The sequence below is a fragment of the Podarcis tiliguerta genome (assembly GCF_965153285.1).
Source record: "Podarcis tiliguerta genome assembly, chromosome: 12".
Classification (NCBI taxonomy): Eukaryota; Metazoa; Chordata; class Lepidosauria; order Squamata; family Lacertidae; genus Podarcis; species Podarcis tiliguerta.
The window spans coordinates 20,262,139-20,285,252 of NC_139545.1; the positions used below are offsets into that span (position 1 = coordinate 20,262,139).

At 41.2% G+C, this 23,114-nt stretch overlaps 1 protein-coding gene across 9 annotated transcripts in view; it reads left to right on the forward strand.

Moving 5' to 3' along the window:
* ZNF385D (zinc finger protein 385D) overlaps positions 1 to 23,114 on the forward strand; it is a 547,534-nt gene that overhangs the window by 240,305 nt on the left and 284,115 nt on the right. For all 9 annotated transcript variants that reach the window (XM_083404986.1, XM_083404996.1, XM_083404995.1 and 6 more), the window contains one exon: positions 2,293 to 2,571. In XM_083404986.1, coding sequence (XP_083261112.1) covers positions 2,293 to 2,571 — 279 coding nt within the window. The remainder of the gene's footprint in view (positions 1 to 2,292; positions 2,572 to 23,114) is intronic.

The following is a 23,114-nucleotide window of genomic DNA, read 5'->3' on the forward strand; positions in this document are numbered from 1 at the left end:
CCATTGAGCACTGGTAGGCGCTAAGGAAATTTTACCATCAAGAAAGATGCATTCGTGGGCGGTAGGTATAAAAAGGTTGACTACCCCTGGTCTACACTCCCAAGCCACTCTATAGATGCTGGGTACTGAAATGGGGACACAAAGCGTACAACTAAGCTATAGCATTTTCCCCATTTTGCAGATGGAAAGAGATATGTTTTTCTGACATCATCTAAAAAATTCATGACTGATCTCAGAAATACAACATGATCCTGTTATGCTGAATCAGTAAAACCCATTGAATTCAGTGGGACTTACTTCTTGGTAAATGTGCATATCAAGGCAAATCTAGTAGTATAAATATTAACAACTTGGAAACACTGGCCTGTGAGCACTCTAGTTGGAGAATGGCCTCTACCAAAGGCGTGATGGATTTGAAGAAGCATGAACTCAGGACGAAAGGCAGAAACAAGCTAAGAGGAAGGCATGTTTGGCAAATCCTCACCATGTTCAACCCACACCCAGAAACCTATGTCCCCACTGTGGAAGGACATGTGGATCTAAAATTGGCTTCCACAGTCACTTACAGACGCACTGTTAAGACCTTATTGATGAAAGACTATCTTACTCGGCTATGAGTGATTGACAAAAAAGAAAGCAGAAGCATAAGTTTGCAGTTAAAGACCTTTAGAATATCTGGTTTAAGGGGTAGACCATTTTATTCCTTAACATTTTGCTTTTAGCTGGCCTATGATCTCTGTTCACCAAAATATCTGAAATCCTGGATACTAATGATACATGTTTTCATAAACACAACTATAATTTGTGGTTTTTACCAGTTATGGTAAGTTGGCTAACTTAATTTTGGTGTCCTTCGTAAGTGTTTTGTCTGAAGTAAGTGCCTCTTGTATGTTTAAGCAATGACTCAGAAAAAGCTCTGTCATATTTGTCTTCAAAAATGGTGTTTGAAAATTCTATCTGTTAGATAGAATTCTATCTGTTTCAGTAATTCTCGGTATTAACACAGGCTCCATCTGTACTTCTCACAGTGTTTTATGTGTCCGAAAAAGGATAATAGCTCCATTTTACACAGTATGTAACTCTGGTTACACTGATGTGAAATATTGTAACTTGTCCAAATTGTACAGCAATTTTCCAGCAGCGCTGCAGCTGGAGTCTGTCTTTCTTGGCTGCAACTTAACTTACCAGTTACTAAACTCTAACACTTTCGTTTCTTGGGCCTTTATCCTGAAAATGTGCACAAATCACATTGTCTTCAGTATCGCAGCACACGCCTATGCTTTCAGGAGTCTGGCCTTATTTCATAAAGAACTGCTAATTATTACTAGGGATTAGTACATTTTAAATTTCCCTGTTGGATTCTGAGTCTTTAAGATGCAATCACTTAATATTTTGAAGCATTTCCCTGCAGCTAATGAGATTTATGATTACCGAATGACAGCGTTGGGGAAAAACTCCAAATATCACAAGATCTACTGTGTTAGAATTGTAAAGTTTAGTGCACTACTGTGTGAAGTGTTTAAAATGCCATCCATTCTGCGCTATGCACATGTAAAGAGGAGGTTTGGGAGCCTTAAAAATATATTAGATTTCTTGAATAAAGCAGAGTCTTGGGCTGCAATCCTTAAACCTGAAGTAAGTCCTATTGAACTTGGTGGTGCTTACTTCTGAGCAGACATGTATAGGATCACACTGTGAGTAGTTCAAAGAAGTAATTAATTAGACTATCTTCAAATGTGAGTTAGATTAATAACCTTCAATGTCTGTAATTTTTGAATTCATTATTAGAAATCAGATTTCTCAATTTGTGATTTGGATGAAGACCTTTAAGCTGCTCCACATAGTGTTTTTTTCTGTGATAGCTGTGGTTGAGTCTTTCCATACACTAGAGTTAGTGGAAGTAACAGAACTGACTTTGTCTTTTCTAACTACAAGCAATGGGGTTCAATTTTTAATGATCTTCTATTTTAAATAAACTCACTGTAAAGAGAATACTAAGCCATCAAGGGAAAATGGAAGCAGTCAAAAATATGATTCCCCACCAGATCTGAAATTGTATCTCTATATGTGTAGAAGGGACTTCACTGTTTGGCCCCCCTATGGCATGTTGATTTTTCTGACGTTAGGGCCAGGGAGCCACACTAACCAGCCAACCAGGCATTGCTGATACCATGTGAGAAACACAACCTTGCTCCATTGACACTAAGTGCAGACCACCAAATTTCCACAGGATGAAAGTGCTAGATGCGCGGTACACACATCACTCATAGTTTTCTCTTTTGTTTATCTTAGAAACTATGAAGAAACCCTGGAGTCCTAATCCATCTCAAGACAATGTACCATATACTGCAAATTTCACGTGTTTTCATGAAAGAGAAGGCGAGGCAGACCTGACACCTGATGACAGTGAGGAAAAGAAAGAAAGGGAGAAGAAACACAGCAGTTTTACTTTGTGCAATGTGTGCAACATTCAGCTGAACTCTGCTGCTCAGGCACAGATCCACTACAATGGCAAATCACATCAGAAAAGATTAAAGCAGCTCAGCAACGGGAATCCAAAAACTGATAATGGTAAGTTATTTGGTATATTCTGTCTTGGCTATGAGATTCACATGTGAAAGTGCATCAGGTATGCTTTTGAAGTGGTGCTTGAGTCCTTTTTAAAAAGTGGGCAGTGGGTGGTTCCACTTTGGCTAAGCCATTTTTGATGTCTTGCATAATTTAGAAGAGTAAGGTAAAGGTAAAGGGACCCCTGACCATTAGGTCCAGTCATGAATGACTCTGGGGTTGCGGCTCTCATTTTGCATGTGGCCAGCATGACTAAGCTGCTTCTGGCAAACCAGAGCAGTGTACAGAAATGCCGTTTATCTTCCCGCCGAAGCGGTACCTATTTATCTACTTGCACTTTGACGTGCTTTCGAACTGCTAGGTGGGCAGGAGCAGGGACTGAGCAACTGGAGCTCACCCCGTCGCGGGGATTTGAATCGCTGACCTTCTGATTGGCAAGTCCTAGGCTGTGTGGTTTAGACCACAGTAGTGTAAAGTTAAATATTAGATCTTAAACATTTCAGAAATATTAAGATTTGGATTTAAGAGTAGAAGCTATGGTTCAAATTATTATTAAATATTCATTAGTGTGGCTTTGATGACATATCTGCTATGCCTGATCTGTAAGCTATGAGCTTGTTTGAATAATATTTGGCAACCATTATTCAAGCTTGTGAAGTCTACAGGCCAGACTGTTGCGTTCGCAAAGTAAAGGAAGGATTGAACTCTGATTAATAAGAATACACACAGAGGCTTGAACCAGCAAGACTCTGGGAAGGGTGCATATAATCGTGTCTCTCTGTGCTTGTCCGTGTCTGCAGCCCCCTGGCCCGGGCCGTTTTTTATTCACAAAAGAACTTTTTACAGAGTGTTCGTAAGAACCAATCAGATTTCTTCTGAGCATTTCCACAAACCCACGTGGGGAGAAAGTTATACCACTAAAACTAATTAAGCCCAAATATTTCTGGGGTAAATAAGTTGAGAACTACAAAGAAGAGTATCCGGCAACCCAGGAGGTAATAAACAAGCAATACACATATGATAAGGAGGATGGCCAGGAGGACAGCGACCGTTATCACCTTAATGTGAGATCTGCTTCCTGGCCCTAAGATTAAGATCCTACATCAAATAAACTTGCCCACTGTCTTTGATGACCCAGGACTCCTGCCTGTCTAAGTGTGTACGTGATTTGTGAAGAGCAGGGAGAAATGGGCAGCAGAGGCAAAAGGGCATCAAAAGGGCATGAATGTAGAATCTTATGGGATTTAATCAGAAATTATTGTCAATATATCAAACCCAGTCAACACAATGTCTTCATTGTGGACACTATGGCTTGATGTATATTCTATAATTCCTCATGGTAATCCCATCTGACCCCTACACCAGACTACTACAGTGCTTTCCCTGTGGAGCTTTCCTTGAAGAGTGTCCTAAAGCTTCAGCTAGTGTAAAATGCTGCAGTTTGCTGTCTGGTGGCATACGTATTTCATAAACTTCCTTCCCTGACAAAATGTGCAAAGGGTAAAGGTACGTGAAAGTGTTTGCAAGAGATTGCGTTCTGTTATCAAGGCAACAGCTCACTGATTGCAATAGAGTCACACATATTTACTTGCTGCTGGACATGTATAGGGACACATTCACATATAGATTTAAATACAATACAATAATGCAATAAATAGGATGTGCATTCAGGTGTACATTCTGCAGCAATTAGCCCTGTATCGTAAGTCACTATTGGTGGATATAGACTAAATTCTGTTCATGGAAATTGACAGTCAATTAAATTATATCAGGAAGGGTTGCTCTGGTGAGTGAGATAATGCACAGATGGTAAGAGATTTGTTTGTCCTCAGGGAAGTTGTCAGATAGCCAGACTGATTGGCTATATGCAGAGTGAAGTCATAACCACATGGCCCATGGTAACATGTGTTGAAGAAGCTTTTCCAAGTTAAAAAGTGGTTCTGAAGCAGCAGAACGATAGCAGAAGAGTGGGTGAAAGCCGGCATGGAAAATAAATTTAAAAATAAATAGTAGGTTTTCATGTGGGTGAATCCCTTTCCCCCTACCTAGATCATTAACCTTGGTACTGAAAATAAACCATTGTGAATATTCAGCCTACTACTGAATAATTTTAATATCTTGTGAAGGGCTCAATTTGGCAAGTTTTCATCCATTTAGCAGCCCATAATCATGGGTTTGAAATCCTGACATGGGTTGTTAACTTTTTCGCTACCCACAGAATCAAAGTTTGAGGCCCTTTGCAAGTAGTCTTCTCCGTGTGTTATGCCTTATTCCGACAGAACTGATCTTTAATTGCATAATTTTGAAACAACTGATGCTTAATCACTATCCACCTTTGTAGTACTAACCTGAAGATGTTTGTAAATTAGATAATTGCATTTAAAAAATCTGTAAACTGGATGTGATTATTCATTTTTGAATAGCCACGATTTAGCTGTTTTATGAAGGAGCAACTGTAAAATATTAGTTTTGTGGGCATTTTCCTAAAAGCCGCACACCAGCAGCCACAGGGGAAAATGTCAGGTCTTCTTGGAGCAGTGAAGTGTAGCCACCATCTGTTCTAGAACACATTTGCTTCTATCTAAGTGCTCAAGCTTCTCTGTTGTCTTTTCAGATGTTTACTTATGTGCTTTTGAAACTAACGCTCTATGGCAGCTTTGTTGATGCGATTGTTCCTTTTTGTGTTTCTGATGGGAATTATTTCCACACAACATGGAACGCTCGGGTGGGGTTTGTAACATGGGATAGTAAAAACTGAGAAATGATTAATGGGAATCAGCAGCCTTTGTCAAAGTTGCAACGGACCACTGGAAAAAGAAGAAATAAGCTCTGATACAATGTCTGTCCTTATCGTTAGGTGAGTATTTGTTAGTCTACTTGCTAGGTGCCTGTTTGAGAAAAAGTCTGAGCCAAATTACTCTCTAGGTATTAGAGAGCTCATTGCAGCACAATGAGACAAAAAGTATAATTTACTATATTGGATCACGCTAGAACTAACCTAGCTCCCAGGTTACTGCTGAAAAATATTTGGGGGCATAATTCCTATTGGAATTATGGGGTGAATGGCAGCCACCCATTTCCTCCCCCACTCCCCCCCCCCATTTTGTTGCCTGTGAGTGGGGCAGCAAAATAGAATGAGTGGTTTTCAGGTCAGCCTTGGAATAGACTCAAAAAGTTTTTGGAATGTTTTCTGCAGTGTCAAAAACTATCCTCTTCTGATTTTGTAGCAACGTCTGCAGAAACGTTTGCCCCGTCGTTTACGCTGATTTCTGGCTTTGTTTATCCTCACTGACATCATCATGTCCCAGTTATAATTCTTAGGTGGTGATCTTTGCTAAATGATCCCTTCTTAGCTCAGGTCACATACTGTACTTTACTTGACTAATGCAAGAAGAAGTCAGCAACAAGAAAAAAAAACCATTGAAGCAGAAGCAGTTAGCAAAAACAATGGCAGTGGATGGGATTGAGGGGCGAAATCGAATATGTTCAAAACTAATGAGTTATTTATCCATAACTGAACATTCTAAAATTTGCAGGAGATACTTTTACTCATTTTCAGCTCGATAATTGAAATGGGTAAAATATTTGCTCTAACCCTAGCTCGGACATAAAGGGCCATATTTGACTATTAGACCTAAGAGTCTATGGACCCATTCATTTCAATGGGTCTATTCTGCACTAGCATTGGATACAACCCCACAACATTTTATTAGAGTTGCTTGCATGATACAAAATCTCACAGTGGCAGGTGTACATCGTTTTGGAGGCAAATGGGCATCTGCATCTGAGTGTGAAAAATATCCTGCCCTTTTAGCATAAACCACATTTTAGCAAGTGGGGGACTGCTAAGGCAATAACAAAATGGTTTCTCTGCCAATGATATAAATTAGTTAGTAGAAAATATTGATATAGGGAGGATCAGGCAAAAGTACTGCGTGTTTACCATGGCTTTTCAAAGTCTATTGGCTATAGCTTTGTTTCTGTGAAATCTTAGTGCATTCTCAGTATCACAGATGTTTAGCTTTCCTTTATCTTCCATGTGCACTAAACTCCTCCACTTTCTCATAGGGAGGAAAAGAATACAAGTGTCATGGGCATGAGGTTGTATATTTAGGTGTGCAGAAGGAACCAAGCATCTTGCCCAGGGAGTATCCTAAGCATGCTGAGCTTGCTGCTCCTTTGCTGTATAGTGGGCATGGGATACTTTTGGCTCTCCAGAGGTTGTTGGATTACAACTCCCATCTTCCCTAACCACTGGATTTCTTGGCTAATCCTGATGGGGGTTTAAGTCTGGAGGGCCACATGTTACCCATCCCTACTCTATGGTCCAGTGGTGACCCACTAGGTAGTATGGAGAAGACCCCGTTGCTTTGCAACACAGTGGGTCACTGGCACTTATTGAGAGTGGGTGGGTGAGCCAAAGAGAGCTTGGTCCGATACAGTACATGGTGGAAGGAGCATCAGATGGGCTTCACTGGAATGTGTTCCATTGGCCAGTCTTCCTGTATCTCACCCTTGCCCATTTCCCTCTTGGTAAGGTCCTGCCCACCTAGCAGTTTGAAAGCACGTCAAGTGCAAGTAGATAAATAGGTACCACTCCGGCGGGAAGGTAAACGGCATTTCTGTGCACTGCTCTGGTTTGCCAGAAGCAGCTTAGTCATGCTGACCACATGACCCAGAAGCTGCCTGCGGACAAACGCTGGCTCCCTCAGCGAGATGAGCGCCGCAACCCCAGAGTCGTCTGCAACTGGACCTAATGGTCAGGGGTCCCTTTACCTTTACCTTTAAGCACCAGCATAACCTGCTGTGTTGGGAAGCTGGGAAAACAATGGTGCCCCGCCCATGCTGCCTCACCGGCCACTGTTACTATGGTCTGAAGAACTGTGGCAATTATATTCTCTTCTATTTATGCCTTTCAAAATATAATTGCTATGTGCTGGCACACCTCTGGGTACAGCAGACATCAGCGTTGTGTAAGTGGTGCACATAAGCTTTGTAGCTTTCTTGTTTGCTGCCCTGCCTCTCTTCTCTGGTCCACTCCTTGGGTATATAAAAAAGCTGTGCCCAGTTTCTGCTCTCAGTCGGAGCTCAGTCCTCTTGCTTATCCTAAATGTGCCACCTTCAGTGTTCTCTCCATATTTTTCCAACTTCAGATATTTGTGCTGACAGCTCTGCGCTGAACAGTCTCTTCTAATTTTATCTGCCACAGTGTTGTACTTCAGTTTCTCCTTTTTAAAATACACTTGTTCTGCAAATGCTCAGAAACTCCCTCCACATGCCAAAACTGTTTTAGAAATCTAAGAACTTCTGCTGCAGTGGGACGGAACTGAATTGTCTGTGAAACTTAAGATGAACAACTTGTGACTTGCCAAGCATAGAGATGTCTATCAAAAACCCAATAACTCGGTTTTATAGATCTCACCCGTGGCCAAAGGAAAGGTTGCATTCCAACTTCATGTGCCACATGAAGGTTAAAGAAGGTCTAGTATGCTTCATTTTGCCCTAAGTGTAGCACCAGGAGTGTTTCTGAGTGGGTGCTGGGGGGGGGGGTGACAGCTGCACTCACTGCTTTAACTCTGTAAATTATTCTAGTATGGCTGGCATGACATCTGCTCTAATTCTACTTGTCTCATTGGCTTCATAATATATGTCATGATTATGGTTTCCCTACAGTTTCTGAAGGTAGCCTGCCTGTCTGCCTTTTAATGATGACATATTTTTCTGCCTTGACATTTTGTGTGTAATAGATTGGATGAAAACAATTACCAACTTTGTTCCTTTATCACTTGAACAAACACTGCCCTTTTTAATTCCAGTTAAGTAACATTTTAGAGGACTTAGTAGTGTATCATTTGGACAATGGAGTAACGTAGGGAGGGCCCACAGGGGCAGTTGCCTGGGGTGCAAAATGGTTAGGGGTGGAAGATTTCAACACCTAGTGCTGCCTCAATACAGCTATGCACTTCTGATGCTGGGCTGCATTGAGAATGGCTTCTCCATGCGAACCAGGAAGTTTCCTCTCCAGACAATGGAACAATTCTTCTTTTCTGATCTCTGCGGCTGCCATCTCCTGGGTGGCGTGGACTCCATTAAGCAGTGAATGTGCATGCGTACTCTGTTCATTTCTCTCCCTCCCACCCAACCCTCTATGTGGCCCTGGGTGCTGACAACCCACGCTACGCCACTATGTTTGGATGCATATATCAATCACACATGGTGATCAGAACTCTTTTGCACAGCCCATTATTCTCTCAGTCAACCTTCCCTAAAGCTGGACCTCCAGTGGCTGCTCCATTTTACATCCCCTTCGTATTCAACTCTGGCCCATGCATGGGGCAGAGCTGAGGATCCACCCTCCTGATATTGCCGTCATTGCTGCTTACCTGGAAGGGGCTGGGCTGGGCCAGCAGTGACTTTGGGGTTGTTCAGGTATACCAACTGGAGTGCTTAGTTGGCCCTTCTAGTGTATCCATGCAGTCCCAAGCTCACTGTTGCTCCACCATACCCCAATCACAGTTCAGGTTATTGGCAGTGACATTATTGTCTGGAGAATGGTTTCATCTTATCCCCTGTACCAGTACTGCTCTCAGTTTTTGACCAGTAATAACTGGGTAGAATTTTGAGACAGGCTTCTAGTTCCTAGACTTTCCAGTGTAGCAGCCAAAGCATCTTTAAGGTGCAGCATTGTTGAAAGTTGGTGCTGACAAAGCTTTATTATCTTGCTATTTGGTGAGTTGTAAAACTCACGAAATTAAAGATTTAAAACATTCTTAAAGAGTCCCAAAGAGACTGCCTGCTCTCCTGTTAAAATACTAAAAAATAAGGCTGTAGATTTGCCGAAGTAAAAATTGAGCACAGTAATGAACTATTTTATTTAATTAGCCTGCTGCGGGTGATGATTATGTAGCATGGGAATTTCCTGACTGATTTTTCTGTCTCCTCCGTGGTTTAACAGTTGGGGCAGTTCCCAATCCTGGGCTCTGTTTTGTAACTTACAAGAAAGCACCAGATCAAATTCAGCGGTGACAATAAGCACATGGCCTTCAATCTGTTGGGCATGGCTGTGGGATACATGCAGTTCTATATTGGCCCTAATCAACAAACCAGAGCAGAAGAGATCATCTCTTCCCTGGTGCCCCATTGCAGTCTCTGGTGGCCGATTAGCAGTTCAGTTTTATCACACCTGAGTACAAAACGTTCTCTCATTCCAAATACAAAATACGTTTGTGTTGCTTAACTGGGGAGGGTGCTTGTATATATACATCCCAAATAACCAGTTCAGTGGCTGACTGATCCTTTCCCAGAAACCTCTCTTGTGTTTTTAAACAAAGATAGGCTGCCTAATTTCACACAGGTGTGCCATTCTCATTTGATAGAGTATTTCTTTAGGTCAGGGGTTGCAAATCTCTTTTTGGGGGGCCTGTGGGCACATTTGCATAGTGGAGAACCTACAGTGCACACATGGCAACTATGCACACCACAATTTTGCACATGCACACTCATTCCCTTTCCTTGAAAATAAGGGTGTAGTTGGAGATAAGAGAGAACTTCCTTTCCCCAGCTTCAGCCTCCCAGTGATGGGATAACATCCTCCACAACACGTGAGGCAGCAGGCAAGAACAGGTGTCCCAGGAGAGGCCATGTGGCAGCAGGGGGAAAAGCCCAGGGGCTGCCGCTGCTGTCCTGGAACATTTGCCAACTGAGGCAGTTGCTTCACTCTACCTAAATGGTAGGACTGACCTAAGCCCTACAGATCTTGTAGAACTTCAGTGCCTGTTCGTCCCAGCTGGCACAGCAAAAGGTCAGGGCTGCTGGGAGTTTGTTACTCGTTGTGTATTAATCTCTCCCTCCCTTTCCCAGGTTGTTCAGGGTAGCAAGCATTGTTCTCCATCTCTCCCCCAAGCTACAAAGGTGGTTTCCTGGCAAAGGCTTACCTGGCAAAGGCTTACCTGGGGCAGGGAAGATGGTGATAGCCTGTAGCAACACTGGTGTGGGGAGGGGGCTCTGCAGCCTTGTACTGCCACATTGGCTGCTACTTTATTAGACTGAGAGGTCATGATCAGCCCAAGCTTATCTGGTGATGTTCATAGCTGAAAGGATGATTTGCACCTTAAACTCCTTGCTCCTAGCCTGATGCTCTAAACACTGTGTTAATTTGTAAATGAAAACATTTGAAACAACTATACAGATAAAAGAGCTCTTCTGCAATCCTATACAGTGGTACCTCGGGTTAAGTACTTAATTCTCTCCGGAGGTCTGTTCTTAACCTGAAACTGTTCTTAACCTGAAGCACCACTTTAGCTAATGGGGCCTCCCACTGCCGCCGTGCCACCACTGCCCGATTTCTGTTCTCATCCTGAAGCAAAGTTCTTAACCTGAAGCACTATTTCTGGGTTAGCGGAGTCTGTAACCTGAAGCGTATGTAACCTGAGGTACCACTGTATCCCTTTATCCGGGAGTAAGAAACCTATTTCTGAGTAGAAATGCACAGGATTGCAATATTATATAGCTATATATTGTATTGGTCCCGTGACAAAATCTCAAGGAAATCACAAAAATGTTTGAGTCTGTTTACCTGACAATGTGTGACTAGCTGAAATTTCATGGTTTGCATATAAATGATATGGCTTAGATCTTGGCAGGCACACTGGTTTTAGTGGTCCCCTGTAGAACTGGCAACATTTGCACATGTGTGGTGTCTGCTTAAATATGCTTAAATATTCAATTTTCTGTAGCCGGCTATGAGAAAGCCTTACACTTGTGTTTCATGGAACGCTAGCCATTAACAGTGCTTTCCAAAGCCCCACGATAGTGCTTTGAAATATTACATGTGAACAGAGAGTTTTAAAAATAGGTGCCATAGTATTTCATTATGTTTTATTTGATTTTTATCTCCTACTCTTTTGATGTCAGTGACCCTTGATGCACACAGATGGTTGGGCTATAGCTGCGAAAGCCAAAGAAAAGATATTTGAAGTGCCTGATGTGTTATATGATATATAATACTGACACAGAGAGATGGCATTTAAAGATGTATTACTCATAAATATACTGTCTGGAGAACAGTTTTAAGCTTGTAAAGTTTTATGGACATCGCATATTAAGTTTGCATAACTCTAAAAAAGCCTCAGAGCAGTATTGCTGCAGCACTAAGGACCTGTTAAATGGGTTGGAGTGCTCCAATGTAAATTACTCAAGAACTGAGAGCTCTGAAAGACTCTTACTGTGTATTAGCATGAGTCTGATATTAGAATAAATTCACTGTTACTTTTGTACAGTCTCCCCTCTCCTTTTTTTTTTTTTTTGCAACTGTTTATGTGGTTGTTGGGTTTTCATTCATTTGTCTGTTTTGCTGACTTCACTCAATATGTTTCTCATGGATTGGAATGAAATACAAATACTGGAAGAAGTAGAAAGAGAGAGTGACGGTATGTGATTATGGAGGGAGCATTTCTAAACTCTCCTGAAATGGCTTAGCGAAGCTGGCATAGAGAGTGATGTGTCCCTGCCATAGTTCATCGCAATCCTGAGCTGCTCCTGACAAACCATATTCGGTTTCCACATCTGCAGGAGAGGCAGATGTGCGGGAGGCTCCCAAAGCAGTCTTGTTGAACGCAGGTCTAAGGAGGAAGGGGGGGTGGTGGAAATGGGACTGTGCTGGCACTCCCTGTCCTAAGCATATACACAGATAATTCATTTTGAATAAACGAGCAGAGAGATTATATGTACAAGCACAGGACTCTCTCCATCTGATAGGCAAACCGGGTGGTGGTGCTGTTGGAGTTGAAAATAGAGCTTTCAGTCATCCCAGGAAAGCCCTGACTATGTGTATTTGTATTCTTCGGGTTTTGATTCATACATTCAAAATGAACCCGTGAAGATCTGGAGCGGAAACTGCTGTTGCCATTCTACCTCCCTCTCGTCTCGTCTCGTGCATTCACTGAATGTGTGATAAGAGCATTGACGTTGTCTTTATGGTGGCCTGGAGGGGGTCTCCCTGCAGGCACCGAATGTTTGAATCAAGGCTCTGTTTTGAATGGAAATGTTCACCTTCTGCACTCTCTTAAGAGTAGAATAAATTCCTTTTAATTGTGTAACTAGCAATTGGTGCCAGAGCATCAATTATCTTTCTGTCAGTTTTCCTAATTGGCTACTGCTACACATACTCATGACTGTATTGTAAAACTGAATGCTGGCATGTTGGCAGCCTGAGAATGTGAATGCCTTGTTAGTTTCGTTGCTACACAGGATGAAGAGGAAAGAAAGAGCCCTGACAACTGAGTTCCTTCTATAAATAACCGAAATCTGGCTGTATGGATGGGTAGTGAAGGGCATTTCAAGGACTTTTACATTCTGCCCATATCCAGTGTGTTAGGAGTATCATTACTCTATGGAAGGAAGTGGAGAGGGAGGCAAATATCTTGCATATATATTTTCTGAACATGAATGTCCTATAGCTTTAAATTGAAGTAACTGGGCCCGCCTGCTATTTCACTATATCATTTTACTCCCAGTGGCTGGCAGCAATTGAATAGTGTTCTGTATAAAACTGAAGGCATTGTTGCTAACCATTCCAAATTCAAGTAAATCTGATGATATTTTGCATGTGGATTTTAATGCCTGGTTGTGTTTTAAGGTCTCTTCCAAAATACTTTTGAAACGGCAAATATTTCTATTTATATCTTGAAAGGAAGATGTGATCTCACTGGGATTTGAACCCTGGTTCCAAAGAGTCTAGGAATTTCAAACCTGAGTATTAAGCAATTGCTCTGAAATGAACTTGAGAAATAACTTTACCGAAACATTTCTGGTTTTAGTTAATCTGGGCATTACATGTACAAGTAGATAAGCTCTCCCAGTTCCACTGAGGGTGCTTCCTTCCAGTAGTTTTGTTGACAACTTTAGCACAGTCCATAATAAACTGTTGAGGATATATTTATAGATAATGGATTTATTCAGAGCAGCAAACACCTCTTGCTATTCACTTCCTTTTCACCGAATAAAGCCAGTTTTTGTCTGTGGATACATTCTTTCTAACAAAGTGAGCTTAGATAAAAATAAACCCCATAGAATCCCTGCCTGCTTTGCTTACAAAGTCCTACATTAATGCTGAACAACTTAGCAGAAAACATTTCCTGTGTTACTTAAAGTATATATTAAAGCTTATTAATTCTTTTTCCTGTACTTTGAGATGTTCCGCCTTTCCTGAAGTTAAAGACCAGCCATATTTCTATTAACAGAAAAGCCTGTTGCTGTTTCTTTCATTTAAATGGTATATTGTTCTGTTGTAAGTTGTTTCTCACCATGGCAATGTGTGAGCAATTGTCTGAGAAGATTGGGTTATAAATAATTTACACAAATAGATATGTTTTTGTAGGTGATGCGCACAGCTTTGAGGGTGGAGGCTTCTGGGTGCAACAAGCAGCTGTTTTGCAGATGTCCTTTCGAGTGGAATAGATACCTCAGCCATGTAAATTTGGGCACTTGGCTGGATAACTTCTTCTTCATGCCTCCTTTCGAAAGTCAATAGAGTCCTTGACCCAGTTCATGTGTAACATTAAACCATAATTAAAATTAACTATGGTAAGGCAAATGAGCATCAAACCATTTGTTTGTTTCCTTCAGACAAACCAGAAGCAGTAAGTTAAGACCAAGTCTTGGCTTCAGCTTGCGATTTGGTCCCCCCACTGCTTATTGTGAGGGAAGTGAGATTGTCCCACCCCACCAGGAAAGAAGACAGCTCATGGGGCTGCCCCTGGATGGGAGGAGAATTAGGCTGCTCATCATGCCACCTTAGGGCAATGAGAGGTGGGCAAGTGTGTTGCATAAATGGAACTCTTCCCTTCTGCTGCTTGTCACTTAGCAACCCACCCACCCTTTGGACAGTGCAGGATTAACCAGTTGCCATTAGGCACTGACTGGGAACGCTGTAGCCGCTTGAGGTGCTTTTCGCCTCTTACTATGTACAGTGGGTACCTCGGGTTACATACGCTTCAGGTTACATATGCTTCAGGTTACAGACTCCACTAACCCAGAAATAGTGTTTCAGGTTAAGAACTTTGCTTCAGGATGAGAACAGAAATCGTGCCCTGGTGGCGTGGCGGCAGCAGGAGGCCCCATTAGCTAAAGTGGTGCTTCAGGTTAAGAACAGTTTCAGGTTAAGTACGGACCTCCGGAACGAATTAAGTACTTAACCCGAGGTACCACTGTACTGTTCTGATCTGGGATGTGTGGCTAATTTGGCTTAAATGACTGCTGCTTTGTCACAACGTAGCATTTTGTGTGGGTTGGGGAGGAATTTGGCTTTAAGCTAAGCATCCCGATTCACATTTTGGGAAGGCTCTCTACCTACCTACCTACCTTGCATTGCCAGCCAGCTTGAGAGGGAAACAGGCTCCCCCTTCACCTCACTTTCTTGGCAACTAGCAGTGAAAAAAAAGCCTCTCTCTGTTCAAAAGATGTGGTCTGGATTTGAGCCAGGGTGGTGTTGCCCAAACACTGAGAGCAAGGCATTCCCATTCTCTCTACCGAAATTCATCCCACATATGTTCAGTCCCTTGATGCAGATCCTTTCGGTCTGTTAATAAAGTTGTGACGGTGTATTCCAACTTTATTGTGGGTGAGTCTTAATCCTGGGTTGTGAGGGCAAGCATGGAAAGACAGAAACCCACATAATGTTAAGTCAGTCTGTGGCTTGTTTTCTCCCAGTGCAGCAAAGGCAGAACTGAAGTGGGATTTGATGAGCAGTGTGTACCAGCATACCACTCACTCCCATTAAACCAGGGATGGGGAACCTGTGATCTTCCAAATGTTGTTGGGCTACAAGCACTGACCATTGAATATGTTGACTGGGGCTGGTGGGAGTTGGAGTCCCACAACATAGGGAGGGCCGCAGATTCCCCATCAATGCACAGAACCATAGTTTTTCACATTACATTTGAACTAGGCCTATGTGAAGATGATTTCATCTTTGCCTATTTTTAGAAACAGGAGTGGGGATGAGAGAGATGGCGTGAAGGGATAATTTAACTGGTCTGCAGAACTTTCCTTTATACAGAGGAAGACTTGGCATTTTAGAATTCTGACTCATGTGTTTTCCGCTTAGGATCTGATTCATTTTGGGGAAATTATGGAAGGGGGTTCCAATGTAAAGTATCGTATTTTTATTTTATTTTATTTATTTATTTATTTAGTTGATTTATATACCACCCTTTATCATAAGACCACAGGGCAGTTCACAGAGTAAAATACAAGATAAAACATGAAAATAAGTAAAACAAAAGAGCAAAACAATACCCCCCCTTCCCATAGGCACATTTAAAAGGCTATAGAATATTAATCAGCCAAAGGCCGTGCAGAAAAGGAACGTTTTTTCCTGGCACCTGAAAATATATAATCTAGGCGCCAGACAAACCTGCCTGGAGAGAGCATTCCACAAATGGGGAGCTACTACAGAGAAGGTCTGTTCTCGTGTTGCCACCCTCCGGACCTCACGTTGAGGAGAGACACAAATAATTTTTTAGACTGCTCTACTCCCACAAACGTGCTCAATGTGCAATTTCTGTAAAACACTTGTGTACTTTTATAAAATCTGATAGCAGATATTCTTCATTTAAAATGTGGCTTTCTATCAGACCAGCTCTATTGTCAGGTAGAGTGAGGCAGCTCAGCTGCTTCAGGCAGCAGCTGCTGGGGACTGGGCAGCAGTGACGAGTTGTTGAAGAACAGAGGTGTATGTGCCACACAGCCTGACATGCACCCCTTAAACAAGCCTGCTGACATCATGTGAATCAGAGGATACAATTTAAAGTATTATAGCATTATAGAAAAGCAAAATAAAAACATATAGCTTCTTACTTACTCTCTTCTGAACAATAAATTAACCAACGAAGCAGTCTAACAGTTAGAGGAGCTACGCATTATGCAAGCAGTACTTGAGACAGATATAAGAGAGACATAGATACTTGTGGTTATTCTTTCTGTTGAAGACAGATAAGGATGTATTATTAATAATCCATTTCATAAGGCACATGTAGTACTTACACTTAAGAGGTTTCCGTAACCCCTTGAATAACATGTAAATATCCACTCTTAAATTTTTGTAATAGGAAAAAGAGGATTTATGTCCTGTTAATATATAGCTTTCAGAGGGGTTACTTTAAATCTTATAATCTACTCAGCATTTAAGATTAAAGAAATTTATCTACACAGTTTTCCTGTCCTATCGGTACTGAAATCCAGAAATGGAATATCAAAGTTTCAAAGTATCTGTTTTCATGAGCTCCTGCTGGGATCCAAAAATACAGAATTTGTAAGGGGTGTGGAGAGGAATCAGAATTGTTCTATATTTGGCTTCTACTTTAGAATACAGTAAACATTTACATGCAATTGCACTGATTTTCTCTTTATGAAATCTCTCTCTCTCTCCCTCTTGTATTTTCTTCCTTCAGCTGTAAAGGAAATCTGAAGTCCTTAAGAGTTTCAGTTTTATTTGGAGGAGACATAACTCAGAACTTCTATAAAACGATAAATAAGCAGAGACATTATATGTTGGAAGCTCTCCAGAGTGGCTTGGGGCAACCCAGTCAGATGGATGAGGTACAAATAATAATAATAATAATAATTTGGGCCCTTTTTATTATAATTGAATTTGCCTCTACCACTACACAATCTCCTGCAAGACCCCTCCTTACAAACAGTAACATTTTGCCTCCGAGAAGGGAGGTGGGGACAACCAAATGGTGTTCCTGAACATACTAAGCAGCATCATTTCCAGTTAAGGAAAAGTTGCCAAGATCATTCTTGTATTTATTCTGCTTCTTCATCCTGCTTATTCTCTGGTCCTTCTCAACAGTTGAGTTCCTTGCTTGGGAAAGGACTGGGGAAACTGGCGTGGAAGAGGCAGGGGTGGCCCATCCCGCTTTGCCTTCCCTCTGCTGAAGCCTTACTTACCAGGGTCTCATGGCTGTGGTGTTGCAGATATTAATAATGCACAGTTTGAAGCAACTGGAAGCATAAGAACTGACTCCTATTTGGAATAAATCATTGCCCAGACCCATAAAAATATTATTCAAACTTTTACTGACAGAACTCTTTAAAATAAAGCAGAATATATCAAATGATATGTCCAAAATATCCATGCAATGTCTTGTGCTGTCCAGCACAAGCTCAGCATCTTACAAAATATGAAATAATCCAAACACACATAAAAGCATAGGTCTCTCTCTCTCTCTTTCTGCAGCCTGCATTCTTGCCTCCAGGCTGTTTATTCTCCCTTCAGAAGAGCTTATTTTACATCTTCACTCCATTGAGTTTGGGAAAAAAAGACACAAAGGCAACTCCCTTAAAAATGGAGATTTGCAACTCAATACCTTTATCACATGATCTAAGGTTACAAGACTCACATGTTAACTACCAGAAAAACAACAATCTGCTAGTTAATCATTAACTTAGCAAGAGCTCAAAGTGTTCCCTGCTTTTGATATAGCTTCATGGGAAAACAACAACACCATGTTAAACCTTTTGCAATATACCTTCAGCCATTCTTCATTTCTGTGTCAATTAAACCATTATACTTAATGTGTGGTTTCTGGCAAGATCTCACAAGAAGTCTATGAGACCTCCCTGGAAGCAACAGCCACTTATTCTTTCATGGCAGTGGGGGCAGGTGGGTGCAGCACCCCCTGCCATGGGAGAAGTGAGAAGTGGTGGCAACTGCAAGATCTCTCCAGAAGCTGCCACCACTTCTCCTTCCTTCTTTGGGGGTGGCTGCAGGGACACCTGTGGGACACCACCCTTGCAGGATTCCACTGCCCAAAGCAGCTGCCTCAGTCTACCTCATGGGCAGGCCAGCTCTAGGAAGAGGCATATTTCACCTATTGGGTTTCTCTTAAAAACTCAAAAAGACACAAGGTTATTATGAGTGGGGTTTTTTTTGGGGGGGGGAGCTGGAAAAAGGCCCAGCCAAGTGGAGTTTTGCCAGTTATTAGCAGCAAGTGATTTCTTGGCTTCCTTTGGTGCTGGGTTGTGTTTTGTTGGAGGAGGTCTTTTTGCAGCCCATTAAGTGTGACAATCAGTTAAACATACCTAGAAATTAAGGGATTGGCTGTTGTCAGTGCATGGCAAGATCCTAGAGGACAAATGGAACAGGGTTTTTCAGCTGGGATTCTTCTTCTTTTTTCCTGTAGTATACATAAAGACAGAAGGTGACGTGGAAGAAAAGATTAAGAAAAGCAAGGATACAACACATTCTCCTCCATAATTTCCCTTATGAACATTTTGTTGGTCTGTCGCTTCAATTGTATAATTTTATGTTCAACCCTAGCCAAGTTCTTATATTTATTGTTGGACTTTGGGCTACCACCCAGAAGAGACGCAGGAAACATTTTGTAAATGGTGTCAGGAACTGTGTTACACAGTGATAGCTCAGCAGTCAGATGGCTCAGGTCAAATACACTAAGAAATCCAATATATGAGAATGGTAGGGTCAAAGCTAGGGGTGAACTTAAGGCTTTAATTTTGGCTGTTTGTACCACAAATGGCTTGATTACATTTGGTGGCTGTTCCTTAGGCTTCTTTCCCCTTATTCTTGGTTTTTTTACCCTCCAGAACAAGTGTGGCTGATGTAAATGGCAAAGTGTCTGTTCTTTGCACTTGCAAGGATTCTGTTGAAACAAAGGGGCATGGAGAAGAAGAATTACTGCAACCAGTAACTTATGCTTTGGCAGGTCTACCTGCAGATGAGGACACTTCTGTTCCTTCCACAGTCAAATCTACCCTTTACATGCAATGTGTGGGACAGTCTCCCCAGACATCCATCCTAACTTTCTGCCTTTATTACTTTAACAACTTTCCTTTCAAAGGCTATGGGTTTTTTTTGGGGGGGGGTTGTTTTTTTTAAAGAAAGTTCTGATTTTTAAGAGAAAAATATCTCAATAAGTGTTTTAGATTTCTGCACCATTTTAACAAAACTTTACCAGTCACATGGAAAACAGGCAAGAAAAGGATAGCAGCTATTTGTTTTTGTTTACTTATAAACACATTGGATTTCCACTCATAGTGTTCCCAAAGTGGTGACCCAAACAGCTGATCTTTTGCAGGTTCTGTTCCATGCATTCTTCTGGGGCTAAATGAAAGAAGAGATGGAAAAGGATCACTTCCATCCAGATACCATACGACATCCTGGCATGCAAGGGAGGTTGGTGGAGGGGATTAGTGCTTGGCCTGTCCCCAGATTTTTGTCCTGGTTAATGATGGTGGGTGACATGTTCCTGAATTCATCCAAGCAAGTGATTTAGCTGACAAGCTTTGGGCCACTATGCGCCTTCTGTCAGTGGAAGTCTGCAAAATTTTGTAGAAAAATGTGAATAATGCCTGCAATCAGTAGAAAACAAGGGTGGCATAATGAGATTATTCGTGTATGTGTGAGTTTGAAGCATCCTTCAAACACTTGCACAAAATTCACATGACATTGATGTGAGATAATGTTAAAAGCTATTGGTTCCCATCACCTGAAGTGGCTATTTGGACTTCTCAGAACTTGAGTCGCTGTGCTACATTTTAGAATACTTCAGTCAATAGCTGTGCCCCTGCCCTACCCCCCCACATGTTTAAATTATATTAAGAGGCAATTTAAAAGTTTAATCAAAAGTGTCAGCAATTGTTGATCATTATACATGCTGAATTAGATCATAGGGCTCTGCAGAGTTAATTGACTCATTGAATGAAATAAAGGAAATAAAGTGAATTGAGGTTTTTCTGAGCTCTGTAAGCAAGTTTGCAAGTGGGATATTGATCTATTTGCTTTTGTGTCTTTTTGCTTGATGAGTCAATTATTTACACATTAGTGAGTCACTAGGCCTCCATAAGCAGCTGAATGTGGAAAGCTGAATTTGAGGATCTGTAGTGATTTGCTTTACGCGCTGAGGAACTAACAAATAGTCAACTGATTTGGAAAATCTTGCTAGATAAGCTAAGCTGGGACATTTTCAAAACGGGAATTTTACAATGGTATCTTAGCAATGTAATATATGTGGTCAATTTTTCACACGGATATAAAAGTTCAAACTTCACATAGCCTCGTTAGAAATAAGTTTTGAAGTGCCTAAATCAGTGGTTCTCAAACTTTTATTTCCCATGGACCACTTGAAAATCGCTGAAGGTCTTGGCAGACAACTTAATGGTTGTTCTGCCTGGTGCTGCAATTGCAGTGTACTGTGCTAGATACGGCATGATTTTTAGTTGTATTTTAATTGTAATTTCATAGAATTCAAACTATAACATAATAAAATACATATATAAGAAATAAAATAAGCAATCAAAATGCAATTTAAAATATGAATATTAAATGTGATTGATGTTCCATCTCCTATATTCAACCACATACTCACAGGCATGCTGCAGATGGCCTGAATGAGGCTTGCAGACCACGAGTGGTCTGATGTAAATTGTTTTAATTGTTATGATACAACTCCAGAGTCTTGCTTTACTTAACGTCGGTTCTGAATTATATCAATACTTGGATTCACATCCTAGAGTTGTATTTTTTTTTAAATATAATTTTCAGTGAATCAAAACTTAATATACAATGACAGTAATGTCATGAAAAAACTCCAAAGAATATACAATAGCACAAATAATTTTCACTATAATTAATAGGTGTCATATGACTTTAAAATGCTCCAAGGTACTGCCATGGATAGGTTTTCACTTATACTAAAGAATTTGGATTGGCAACTGCCATTTTGATAAGAGCTGGAACCATAGCTGTCAAGCGTCCCTTATTTGGTGGAACAGTCCCTTATCCCAGCGCCATGTCCCGCTGCCGTCCCTTATTGATGATGTTCCTTAAATAAGCTACTGAAGGTAATGGGGCCCTTTCTATGTCCAGCTGTGCTTTGTCAGCAACAAATTGTTGCTTTTTTTGTGTTGAATAAATGCTACAGTGGTGCCTCGCAAGACAAAAAGAATCCGTTCCGTGAGTCTCTTCGTCTAGCGGTTTTTTCGTCTTGCGAAGCAAGCCCATTAGCGGATTAGCGGATTAACGGATTAGCGGCTATTAGTGACTATTAAAGGCTTAAGGGATTAGCGGATTAGCTGCTAAAAGGCTATTAGCAGCTTAGTGCCTTAGAAAAAGGGGGTGGGGAGTGAAAAAAAACCCCCAGGAATCGCAAGACATTTTCGTCTTGCGAAGCAAGCCCATAGGGAAATTCATCCTGCAAAGCACCTCCAAAACGGAAAACCCTTTCGTCTAGCGGGTTTTCCGTCTTGCGAGGCATTCGTTTTGCGGGGCACCACTGTATATGGTAATTTATGGACCTAATAGGTATCTAAGCCATTTGCACGCAACAAAATATATATTTCATCAAAGTAATTGTTGATCCCTTATTTTGGCTGCTGATCCCTTATTTTCGAGGCTGCTGGTCCCTTATTTTCAAATCTGTAAGTTGACAGCTATGGCTGGAACTAGCAAGGAATTTTAAAATATGAAAAAGGAAGAGTAAAGGAATGGCAGGATTTTAGCATTTTACTGAAAAATTATGAAAGCTAAAGAAACATAACTCAGTCGGTTAGAGCATGGTGCTGATAATACCAAGGTTGCAGGTTCGATCCCCCTACAGGACAGATGCATATTCCTGCTTTGCAGGGGGTTGGACTAAATGATCCTCAGCGTCCTTTCCAAATCTACTGTTCTATAATTCTATGAAACTTATGTAAGCCAATAATGATGAATTATTGTGTTCTCTTGCTGTCCACGGGCTCTTCTGCTATTGTCATTTTCATTGGGCACTTGGTCTCACATGGCCATGTAGAGGGAAGAAGCTGCACTGAGAAACTGGAGCTTTTAACTGTTCTTTCAAATAATTTATGGTTTTGATAACCATTAATCACATTCCCATGTTTTTGATAACAATTAATCACATTCCCATGGTTTTATGGCCATAAAATGCTGATGAAAAGACAGCCTCCAGTTGTATCTTCATACCAAAGTCTAAGAATCCTTCATAAATTTCCCACTCATTTCTAGGAAAACATAATTTGTATGCATACTCTGTTAAATTCAGTGCCAGTCATGCTTGGAGTAGACGCACTGAAATTAATGGACATGACTACTCTGAGTAGAACTTAGTTGGACATAGCCCACTGTAATCCTGTACAGAAAAATAAGCATGAATATTAAATATGTGTTTTATAGGACTTCAGCCATGGCTGGAAAATTTGCTAGCAATAAACTATGCTGCATGGGATACAAAGCTTTCTCCTGTTCTTGCCCCCCCCTTCATTGAGGGTGGGGAGGAGAGACTTTTTCAATGATCTTATAACTTACAAAAGGGAACAGATTGCACCAGCTCACATTCTTAGTCACGCTGAAGTCTTGTAGTCATGCAAATGGCACAAAGAGATTCTTATTGCACATTAGCTTGTTGTACTTTATCTTCTAACCTCAGTTAAATTTCTTGAGGATTTGCAGATACGTTATATTAAGTTACCAACCATACTAGATTGAAATGAAAGACAAGTCTATCTGCTTCTTGACAGGTGGCATG